The sequence below is a fragment of the Mixophyes fleayi genome, chromosome 11 (assembly GCF_038048845.1).
Source record: "Mixophyes fleayi isolate aMixFle1 chromosome 11, aMixFle1.hap1, whole genome shotgun sequence".
Classification (NCBI taxonomy): Eukaryota; Metazoa; Chordata; class Amphibia; order Anura; family Limnodynastidae; genus Mixophyes; species Mixophyes fleayi.
The window spans coordinates 76,374,771-76,386,944 of NC_134412.1; the positions used below are offsets into that span (position 1 = coordinate 76,374,771).

Consider the following 12,174-nt stretch of genomic DNA (forward strand, 5'->3'; position numbering starts at 1 on the left):
TATGTTGCTTTTATGTGTGAGCCCTAAAGATAACCGATCTTGGATGAGAACTTTTTGTAAATGGAATAAGTTGAATAGAATATTCTGTTACATTGTTGGCTCCTATTGGTTCTTAAAGATCCTGATGGTTTCAAACACATATCCTATTGTAGTGGATCCCAAACCTTTTCAGTTCTAGGCACACTTAAGCCAAAATAATTACCAAGTAGTCCCCTGCCTTGCTTACCAATGGCCCTGGCTGAGGCACCCCAGGGAGCCAAGGCGCACAGTTTGAGAACTACTGTATCTCTGATGGGATGGATCCGGAAACATACACAGGTTCTAATTTCAGGGAACTGGTGTGCTGTTATCCCATTCCAAAGAAAGGTGAAGTAGATTGCCATATCCTTGCAGGACATTATGCTACATCCTGACCTTGCCTACAGTCAAGTCCATGCCCTCACCATAGACAAATGACGTGTCTATCTATAATCGCCTAACATTGATTGGGGGGGTGGAGCTTCTCTAGTAAAATCATTTTTTGGATCATAAATCACTAAGGCAGGATAATTAGAGCACTTTGGCACATTTCCAGCACTTACATGGGCTGGTGACATAACTAGTTCGTTTCAGTACATTTTTATTACTACATGGTATGTTTATATGGTCATTAACAGAAATGAGTAGTTTACATTTATCTTAATGGGTCATATGGAGAAATCGGAATGATTATGTTGGTATTCTGTTTGATATATTAATAATAGAGGGCAGGGAGTACAGAAAGAAAAACAAAGGTAAGAGCACATAATGAGACAGAATGTTATGAAGGTATAAACTACTTTAAAGCTTACTGGATGTCATCATTATCCACAAAAACATTCTACTGGCTCTAGAAGTCTTGTGGGGGAAGATCTAATGACTATTCATTAATGTTGGCCATTCCTTCCTATTTGTGGACAGCAGTTTTAGGCAACTCGTTATCTACTACACTATTGGGAAGCAACAAGAGCCTGGATAACATTAGGCTTGCTACTTTGGAATGAGTGTACTCCTAAGAAATGCTTTAAAAGCACCATGGAGTGAATTGATCCATAGAATGGGCATTTATGCCAAAAGTAACCCACCAATGCTGACCCTTTGCCCATTAAAAGTGAGCCAGAAAGGGGTTAAGCTTCCAAAAACTAATACTTTTATCTGTATTCTCGGTATTAGAGATATAAATATGTGTTTATCCAATTTGATCGCTGTGGTTCCAAAGCACAAACAGAGCAGTATAAATTATTCACTGGGATAGGGTCAGAAATTATATTATTGCCAACATTAATTTCAGGTGCACAGGTCATATAAGAACAATGGTCATTGTTACAATGTTGATTTTAGGATAACTAGTGAATTTATCCCAGACAATGAGAATTGTGTACTAACCAAATGCAATGTAGAATAGTGAGAGGCAATAGAGAATGTTTACCATCCCAAGATGTTGAATCTGGACAAAGACTCAGTAAATAAATATTGGTACAGCTTAAGTATATCTAATGTCTTAGTTAGTATAGCCTTGGTATTGATTCTTTGTTTTTGAGCAAATATCAAATTCAATAGGAGAGCAATTCTCATTGTCCTAAGTCCTCTTTGATGAATGGAAGCCTTGTCATTAGTAATTCCCATGCATATCCTATTGCAAAAATGAGTATCAATGAGAATATCATCATATATTTATTTATATAGCGCCACTAATGCCACAGCGCTGTACAGAAAATTCGCTCACATCAGTCCCTGCCCCATTGGAGCTTACAGTCTAAATTCCCTAACACTCACTGGGTCAATTTGATAGCAGCCAATTAATCTACTAGTATGTTTTTGGATTGTGGGAGGAAACCCACGCAAACAGGGGGAGGACATACAAACTCCACACAGATAAGGCCATGGTTGGGAATTGAACTCATGACCCCAGTGCTGTGAGGCAGAAGTGCTAACCACTGAGCCACTGTGCTGCCTATGTGATGGACCAGTGATATCAAAACAACAAGCGATGTGGTTTCATATCGGTGCGATGAAGCAATTACACATGACCACGTTAATGGTGACATGCAATAGCTAGTCCCATTGAATTGCAATCTCAACGCATACAGGGAAAACAATTTATTAGCAACTTGTATTGATTTGACAGATATTTTAATTGATTCTTTAACAAGGTTCATTGCTAACATCACTGGAAAGTGGTCTGAGAGTCCCTCTGTGCAAATATTCCACTTCTGTTACCATCAGAACTAATCTACAGAAGACCATATCATGCCTATTCTCGACATGGTGCATCCTTGAGTAACATGAGGATTGTCTAAATTGTGGAGATCGAATTCGCCCACATGTCATATTAATCTGGTAAATGGTGTGGGCTAATTCTATCTGTCTATGTGTCCATGAAGTTCTGAAAGTCCATGTATATTATTGGTGTGTCTGGGATGATACCATAAAGGTAGCACTCTAAGGATTCTTTATTGTATGGTGAAGGTATGTAAAAAGCCAAAACTATAAGTGGTGAGGAGTCCCCAACAAATCTTATAAAAACATATGTACTATATCAATCTATTGGAACCTCCTTGGGGACAAAGTTTACATTTTTTTTTTTTTAATACTGAAACCCCTCAGTTAGGCAAGTGCATAGCATGAAGACTTGTTAAGTGCCATAACCATACTGGCCTAACTCATGGCACTCGGCTCCCCCCTCAAGTTACATCACTCCCACAAACCACTGTCTGCAGCGAGCAGCTCCCTCCGCCAAGTGAGAAGAAAAAACAGTTTAAAAAATAAAATGCAGATCTTGTTGCTTCTAGTGAAGATCTGGGCCCACCAGGGCCCTTCCATTCTCTCCTCTGTGCCCCTGCCTGTAGTAACACAGAAAATGGGGGAGCTGCCAGGGCCAGATTGAGGGCCACATGGGCATGAAAATGATAAAGGGCCTATTGTGAGAAGTGCCATCCCAGCGGAGGTGTGGCCAGTGATGTGTGGGTGTGACCAGCTGTGTGTGGGTGTGGCCAGCACCATGGAGGGCATAGCTTGCACTTCCCTCCAACCACCTACATCTCCCTCCCATCTCCCCTTATATAAAGAATGCACCACTAACTGGTTCACACAACATGTATGTAAAGTGAAGAGTGGAAATACGTCCCAGCTGTCCCTCATGTAGGGAGAAGCTCCTGACTGATTAGGGTACTCCCATAAAATCAGGATTATCCTGATGGAATCTGGACAGTTGCGTCATTTACCTGGGGAAGAGGTGGCACCAGGATGCATTATGGGAAGTAGGCAAGCCAACAGAGGAAGTGTGCTGCTCTGGGCAATGTTCTGCTGGTATTTCTTGGGTCCTGGCAAACCTATGGATGTTACTTTGACACGTACCACCTACCTAAACATTGTTGCAGACCAAGCACACCCCTTCATGGCAAGGGTATTCCCTGATGGCAGTGGCCTCTTTCAGCAGGATAATGCGCCCTGCCACACTGCAAACATTGTTCATTAATTACTTGAGAAACTTGACAAAGAGTTCAAGGTGTTGAATATGTCTCTCATTGTACCAGCTGGTCCCGTATAATTGCGACACCCTTGTTCTCCATCTTCAACTCAGTGAACTGTGCCTGAGACAGCCATATCTCTGCTGGGGATTGGAGAGCTACTAGCTGAGTAGCAGAAAGGAGTAAGATAACTCTGTCCAGGTTTGAATACACAGGCAGTAGTAGAGGCTCTGGTTTGATTTTGCAGGTACATTTTCTTTTAGTATCTTGGATGTTGCACTAGTCTCTGAAGACATTCAGAAGCTAGGCACATTGATGGCATTGAGAAAAGTATCTGCACTAACATTCAAACAAGCAGGTTTGGTGGATTAGTAGCCAGAGCCATAACTTAGAATTCTAGTGTCTGGGGCGAGAAAGATAAATGCCGCCCCCCCCTTGCACTCAATTGTAACCAAATAAACCTAAAATATTACTAAATTACGTCCCCCTTCAGCGCTGCGCCCTGGGCGATCGCCCCTGTCGCACAGCCCTAGTTACGGCCTTGCTAGTAGCTAGGTGCTCTATTGACAACGGAAGAGTTCTTATTTTGAGTTCTAAGGCAGATTTCATTTTTATACATTTCTATATCGCACAAGGCTGGTTGATAACATTGAAAAAGATATCCAGAACCACTGATGGCCAAAGCTAACTCAGTTGTCTAGAAGCCCATCACTCACGTGGCTATGATGGGCATGTCTAGAAGCCAGGTACTCATTTGGCTGTGATGGTGGAACTTGTTACTTGAATCTCTAGGTGTGTTCTCTTACTACCATGAATGTTGCACATGGCTGGTTTTGTGGCATTGAGAAAAAAAAAAATGCATGAGCTTGCCCAGCAAGCCACCACCTGTGATGGTAGAGTCCCAGGTTTGAATCTACAGATAGGTATCATTTTAGTCCTTAGGACATTGCACATGTTTGGTGACCTTTAGAAAATCCTTACCTCTTAATGCTACTGTGCTGGGTCACTGGACTAGTACCCATGTGCTCTACTAACAGAGATGTTGAAGTCCTGGTTTATGTCCCCCATACATCATTCTGTTTGTACCTTGAAAGTTGCTCCAGTCTGGTTGATTACATTGAGCATATTCTTCCCCTCCCCCTCCCTTGGATTTTACATCTGGCTTGTTGAAGACATTAAGAAAAAACTTCCCACTTACTTACACCATATGTTGGCTCTGATGACTAGTAGCCTAGTGCTTTCCTGTCATTAGATGGTGGAGGTCCTGGTTCAGATGCCTCTTTGTACCTTGGTTGATGCATGTGGCTGTTTCATGATATTGAGAAGAGTCTTCATACTTACCTGAAGCATGGTCTGTCTTTATTCACATTGAGGGCATAAGTTAGTGGGCAAGTAGTAATGTGCTCAACTGACAGCAGAGTTCAAATAAATATTGAGAAAAGAGTAATCTACTGGCAAATTAAAAATGTAAGAAATAGTTGTCTTTTCCTGCATTGACTGTTGTACTTTTGGACACAACTGTTACACTGACAGTCAGCACACAAACTCACAGAACTAGTAGGCGGAGTTCTTCACCTTTAGCAGCCGCCTTTCCCATAGAGCTTTGTACGCTCACTGGTACTCAGATGCTCCCCAGGACTTATCTCCAGATGTAGTGTGTTTGTGATACTAAACCGTAGCGGCAGACCAGGAGGAAGCGTAGGAGGCAGCGAATAGTCAAACAAAAGCCAAGGTCAGGGGTCACTTGCAAGCAGGAATAAACGGGAAACTCGCCAAAGGTCAGGGTCACGAGCAATATAGTGGGGTCCAGGGCACAAGCAAAATGTATCCGGGTCACAAGCAAATCCAAGGTTCAGGCAGGGGTCATACATGGCAAATACAATCCAAACAGGTATACACCAACAGTACAGAGCAGGTAGCAAGCAGAAAACTGGAATCTATAACCGGCAGGGAGGCTAAGCCCTCCCTGCATTAAATACTAAATGTGACCAATCAGAACCTAGCTCTGAAATTGCCCCCAGCCTATGCCTAATGGAATATTAATTAATAATCAGCCCACAGGCTGGTTTACACACTGCGCACGCACCCGGCTGCCCCATAGTGCCGGGACGCGGAGCTGGACTGATTTGCGTTCGACCGTTGCTAAGGCAACGGACAGGCAGGCCCCGGAAGTGACGTCCCGGTCATCATAGCGACGGCCGGGATGCAGGTGAGAGTTGCGGCAGCTCGCAACAACAAGAACCGCCAAGTTTATTAAAGAATGCTAGACAAACAAGTTAACACATCATCACTAGCAGGAGAGAACCCAATAACCAGCCCCCTGAGCAGGCTAAAGGAAAGACCATCAAGCCTGTCAGGGGATTTGAACTGGGACCTTCAGCATCACAGTCAGCAACCCTGGCTACTAGTCAGCTGAGCCAGTACATGATGTAAGAAGCAGTGAGAAATTTATCTATGCAATCAGGGGGCCCGGAGCAAAAGCAAAGGAGCTGTAAATGTTAGCTGTTTGGGAATCCACATACATTGTAAACAGATCTCTTATCTACCGTGCCACCAAGCTAGAACATGTGTTAAAGTCCATGAGAAAAGTCTCTTCATATCTTTATCAAACCTGTTGCAACATGAAATGTGCTAAAAACAAAACCGATCGTAATTTAAAGCAGGGTCTCTACTATGACAGTTCTCGCTACTCGTCAACTGAGCTAACTTATACTTTTCACAATGTCTTCAATCAGCCGCTGCAACAATTTACTAAAATGAAACCAGACGGGATTCAAAGCAGAGACTCCTATCACTGCACACAAAGATCCTGGCTACTAGCCTAAGACATTTCTTCTTTAAGCAAGGTGATAGACTTTTCTCACTGTATTGAATCAGTAACTTTGTATCAGGAATGGGCCATGATTCTGAACTACAGGTCCCAGTAAACCTCTGTGTGACCATCAGTGGAGAGAGTCCAGCCACAACTGGAGTCCTCTATTTATCTGACTGTAAAAGCATTTGGTGTCTGATTATCTTATATTTCTACATAGGCACCTTTACAGCTTTGAAACAATGGTGTCAAATCATTCTGCTTTGTGGTGGGGATTGTACATGTCCAGGACTATAGGATGGGGAAGGTGACAAGTGATATGTGGAGTGATGATGATGATTTGGGTGTGGTCACCTCTCCAGCAGACAAATCACAGCTGGGGGTAGATTGTGGTAGTGGTTAAATAGAGACCTTTGGGGCCTCCTCACACTTGGGGCAGTTAGTGAGAGAGACACATATATAAGTTAGGTGCAATGAACTTATGACTTGGTTAGATACACACCTAAAAAAAATACCTTAATGTGTGTGATGACTTTCAGATATCGCTCTATAAGATAGACAAAATGGGCCCGATTCCTTAAGGACTGTAAATAGCAATGGGTGCCGTATTTTGCGTAAAATTGTTGCTTTTTTGTGCCTAGTACACAAGAAAATATTTTTATACTATCTGTACAGATTTTAAACACATTTTGGGAATTGTGTAACATTTTTAAACCTTCATAGACAGTCATCCTCCCACTGATCTCATACCACAACCCGATGACATCATAGCAGCTCTCGACACACCCCAAATGTATTATATTGTGAGATTGTTACATATTATTGTTCATATAGCACCACATCAGTCCCTGCTCCACTGTAGTCTAGATTCTCTATAACACACATGGGTCCATGCATATAAATAAGAGTGACAGGAGGGCTTTGGGAGGAGATCATAGGATAATGGGACAAATAATAATCAGTGGGTTTGATCACCTCTTTATAAATATTAGATTCACATAAATGATATCTTAATATTACAGCAACAAACTCCACAAAGTAGTGGGTAAGAATTAACCATTATTCTGCGGGAACTCTCACAGGCGCCTCGCTGATGTGCGGCTGCCCACACTCCTGGGTATTGTGGTACCCGAAATATCTCAGATGTTTCAAGGTGCGTCCACCCCATGGAGTTTCATTACTCAATGCTCAGACGAGACAGCAAAGAGAATGGAATCGGCCCCATAGACCACTTACAATGACACCAAAACATGACTCAACACCTACAATGTAATAGCAATTTTATTATAAACAAACACGGTATAAAAGATCTCTGCATATATATCCCAATACATCATCTATTTGTCACAGTTCAGGCATCAAGATTTTGTTAAAGCTTTTAAAAGTGTCTTGGCATCCAACCAATAAAGTACTGTATTTACAAAGGTCTGTAATGAGAATGTATCAATGCTGTTTATTAAACCAGCTTGGTAGTGAAGCATAGCACATACTCTGCTACAGGGAGTACAAAGTTAGAATAGATTTAAGGCAGAAAATAACAGGCAAGAGCACAAAATCATCAACATGACAACCCCATTAATATGAAAATTTAGTTTGTAAGCAAAGAATGAATAATAAGCACCTATCTCACACACAGTGGAGGCAGCCATTTTGTTTATTGAACCAATATTCATGAAAATGGACCGGTGGAGGCCCCTCCCTCAAAATGGCTGACTCCACCGTGAGCAGGCTCTGGTGCTCTTTAAGGTGCCCAAACTGTCATTTAAAACTAAAATATAAATATTTTAAAGGAAAAACTGCCTTTATCTCTTAGTGCAGAAGAGCAACAACTAATTTTTATTCTTATATGATTATTAATCAGGATGTGGGAAAGTACATTCTACCTCGTACAGCCTATTCTGTAGCAGACAACCTACTGTCTGCTTCATTGGGCACAAACCTCAATATTAATGGTGCCTTACCCTCATACATTTTACAATGTGGGAAGTCTGCAGTATAGTGGCATAAGCTACAAATGCTTGGAGTTCTTGATATGTTCACACTACACTACATGTAAGCAGCTGCAAAAATATCAAATGAGACCGTACATATTTGCATTCTTATGTGCATTTTAAAATGTGTTGTGAGCCCTATTTCCTCTTTCATTCCATTTTGTTAAACAAGTGTCCGTGCCATTTAAAACGCAGCCGTTTGTAATACATTTTTGTAACGCAAGTAAAAATGCATAAAAACTGCATTGCGCTTATGTATGTTTAAGGTGCATTTACAAATCAATTTGCATTTCAAAACATGCTTGTGACAGAACCAATTTAAGTCGAACACATCTTAACTGAATGTTATAATGTTTGCAGTGCGGTTTCCCACCGTCTGATGACTAATCTGCGCATGTCTTCTGACAACTTTTACTAAATACATTGCTTTATCGGTCCTGCTTGCTGCTTTTTCTGTAATCTCGTTATAGTTTTTCAGCTTTGTTGCTCTTGGTTACAACTGAAAACTGCTCTGTGGATTCAACTGCATTAATGGGCAGAGCTGACCTATATCATATCCAATGGCAATAAAAATAAACACTAATTTCATGATGGGATTAAGACACATAACTAGGCCAGGAAGTTCAAGCACTGTATTCCGTAAAAGTTGCAAGAAACAACAAACAATGACCGCCCCAGTCCTCATCAGAACACCTGAATGAATTATTTGATGTGGAATGAATGAATTAAGTCCACCTGCGCTGACAATTCCTGACTTCACCATCAAATTGTTCAATTCTTTTCCTCCGTGGGCGACTAATCACTTAAAATTAGGAGTAAAAAAATGTGTCTACCAAAATCAATAGTTACGCTTGTGACCGAGGACAATAACATGTATAGTGAACACTCCGTTATATCAGAAAGGTCCCAGGGAATGAGGAACTGGTATCCACATAGTTACCAGTAAGATGAGCTATGTAATTATGTCATTATGGCACTAAAATGAAGACAATGGATAGCTAAAATACAGGGTTATGGTTTAGGAATGCTCAGTGGCCAGTGTTAGAGACAATGCTACCTGTGTGTCACAGTGACAATAATGAACTAATGAGAGGGAGTGGTAAAAGTAACATTTAAAACAGTTACAGAGGTAACAAGCAAGAAACTAAATGTGCAACATGTTATCCTAACAAAATAGCTACCAACTATATGCTTGGAAGAATTGCCGTAACAGATTGAAGGTAGTAGCCTTACTCTCCAGGTAGAAACAAAATATTATATTAGTAGACAAACGCACAATGAAACATTCTAAGTAGTATCATATTAGAGATGTAATCAACTCTAACAGCGCTCAACAAGTCATATATATTTGGGGACTGTGCTTTTACTTATAAGCAGCTCTGGCAACATAAACACTTAGCATTGATTGGTTATTTTTATAAAACAGATCATATCTTCAGCAGCATGAACACACACTCGTCCTGCCAGCCAATGAACAGACGAGACGTTTAGCCAAAGTCTTAGGGCTATATTTACTAAACTGCAGGTTTGAAAAAGTGGTTGCTATAGGCAACATCTCCAATCAGATTCTAGCTGTCATTTTGCAGAATGTACTAAATAAATGATAACTAGAATCTGATTGGTTGCTATAGGCAACCTCTCCACTTTTTCAATTCCGCAGTTTAGCAAATATACTCCTAAGACTTCTGACATGGAAGAAACACTAAGATATGGCAGCATGGATATGGCAATGAGATGAATAAATACTTTCCTGAGTGACAGACCTGGTGTGAATCCAGGCGGTTGTCCTGGGAGCTAATTTCATTCTAGAAGAGTGTTCATAACAAGTATATTTAGAAACGCAATTGAAAATCAAAAGCAGTTTCATAAAATATTCAGGTTCTTCATAGAGGAAAAAAAAGGAATGTTTATTCTTATACTCTGCTTTATGTTATGCTGGATGCTACGGTATAGTTGCCAATTGTCCATGCTTTCTCAGTTTGTACAAATGTGCTCGAGTTATTTGTTTTCATGGAAATGTCCCTACTTTTCAGCATCAATCCAGCTGCACAATACAAATGTTTTTCTCCATGTTACATGTCATTATTCCCAGCTGTTCCTATAAGGAATGCCTGTAAACATGGCATAACATGGGATTGTAGAGCTGTTGTGTCTTGGCTGATGTGTGTAAGGTGTTTGTGTCTTTACTACTAGGACAAGTTCTCAGGACTGGAGTCAGACATATGGGGAGTAAGAGACCCCTAATGTATGACGATCCCCCGGACAAGGTCTGCCGTGGCCTTATGTCAGAAAAAGGAATAACTCAAACAAAGGGGACAAAAATACAGAAGAGCTTTACCTATGACAGCAGTGTCCCATGGGACAGCTGGAGAGTCATAGGGCGCCCAAGCCGATAAAATGGATGGTAAGATAATCTGCCTTTCATACGGTCCAAATAATTGATTCTCCTAACATACTAGTTAAAAAATGTGTCTGTGCAATGGATGGAGTTTTCACATAACAATTTATGTCAAGGAACATGTAAAATCCTAGACTTCATTAGTATATCACAAAGTGCGGGTAGTGGCTGGTATATACTGCAGAAAGATGGGAAAGAAAAATATACAATTTGGCTATTAAAAGCTGAAGTATTCCCTTTTGTTTGCAGATGGCTGTGGAGTACACTGTGCAGTTGTGTTACTGTCCACTGAATACTGGCAATATTATCATCGTCCGTCCTTGTAAATCTTCAAGAAACTATTTAAAGGCTTTAAAAAAAAAAAAAAAAAAAAAAAAGGGTTCTAGGAATCAATCCTTCCGTAGGAAGAAAACACTGTAATAGAATAAGACACATATTACTTAGTATACAGACTTTTAAAGAAACATAAATCTGATAAGTATGTTGATAAGTGAAACATTTACACATTCAATACTTTCAAGGAATAACAGGCAAATGTCAGAAGTTAAAAACCCCCATTCAGAGATGCATTATAACACAGTTCCCTGAGCTTACAATAACATACATCCTTAACACTACACCTGCCCTGAATACACTAAAACACAAGCCATAGGGGGAGATTCAATTGCTGGTGCTGTACCGCGATTTCCAGCTGCGCAGATTACCAGCCTTTACGGTAGGAATCTCCGTTCATGTTTCTAGGACCTCTCTCCATGGGTTGCAATGAAAAATAAGCGGAGATTCCTGCCATAACATCGTCACAACGAGTCTCCGTGGACGTTCCGAAGACACATTCCGCTGAACTGAATCTCCACCATAGAATTCCTCAACCCACAAACACATTAGAAAACATGTCCTCCGACTGCACCAAATCACTACAAACGCTATTATACAACCCTTACAAACACTTTAAGTCAATACCCACACACCAAACCATACTCTTTCCATACAAAAGTTCACTCACACTTCCTATATCAATTGCAAATGCTACATATTCAAGCAAGTAACGAACAGCTTTACCCACTCTATGGAATTCTCTCCCTCACACAATAAGACCCTCCTCTGGTCTACAAACTTCCAAGCGTTCTCTGAAAAACCCACCTCTTCAGACAAGCTTATAATATTCCTCAACCACCCTCTTAACCTCACTACATTACCCTATTACCACCCGTTACACAATTTCACACAAGACAACTACCCCCCTGACCAACATTGTTGTGTGACAGGATCATTTAGCTTATGAGTCACTTTTACCTTTACAGTCTGGCTGGGCCGAAATGCAAAATGTAGACTTAACCTCATGTGTCACACTCCCATTGTCCCATAGAGTGTAAGCTTGCGAGCGGGGCCTTCTCACTTATTTGTCTGATTTACCCAGTTTGTTTATTAGTTTACTATGTTTGTCCCCAATTGTAAAGCGCTACGGAATATGTTGGCGGTATATAA

General features: G+C 40.9%; 1 protein-coding gene across 2 annotated transcripts in view; it reads right to left on the reverse strand.

The window, feature by feature from the left end:
- Positions 1-7,563: 7,563 nt before the first annotated feature.
- Positions 7,564-12,174, reverse strand: part of LOC142106716 (uncharacterized) — a 42,078-nt gene continuing 37,467 nt past the window's right edge. For both annotated transcript variants that reach the window (XM_075189710.1, XM_075189709.1), the window contains exon 9: positions 7,564-11,103. In XM_075189710.1, coding sequence (XP_075045811.1) covers positions 11,072-11,103 — 32 coding nt within the window. In that variant the 3' untranslated portion in view covers positions 7,564-11,071. The remainder of the gene's footprint in view (positions 11,104-12,174) is intronic.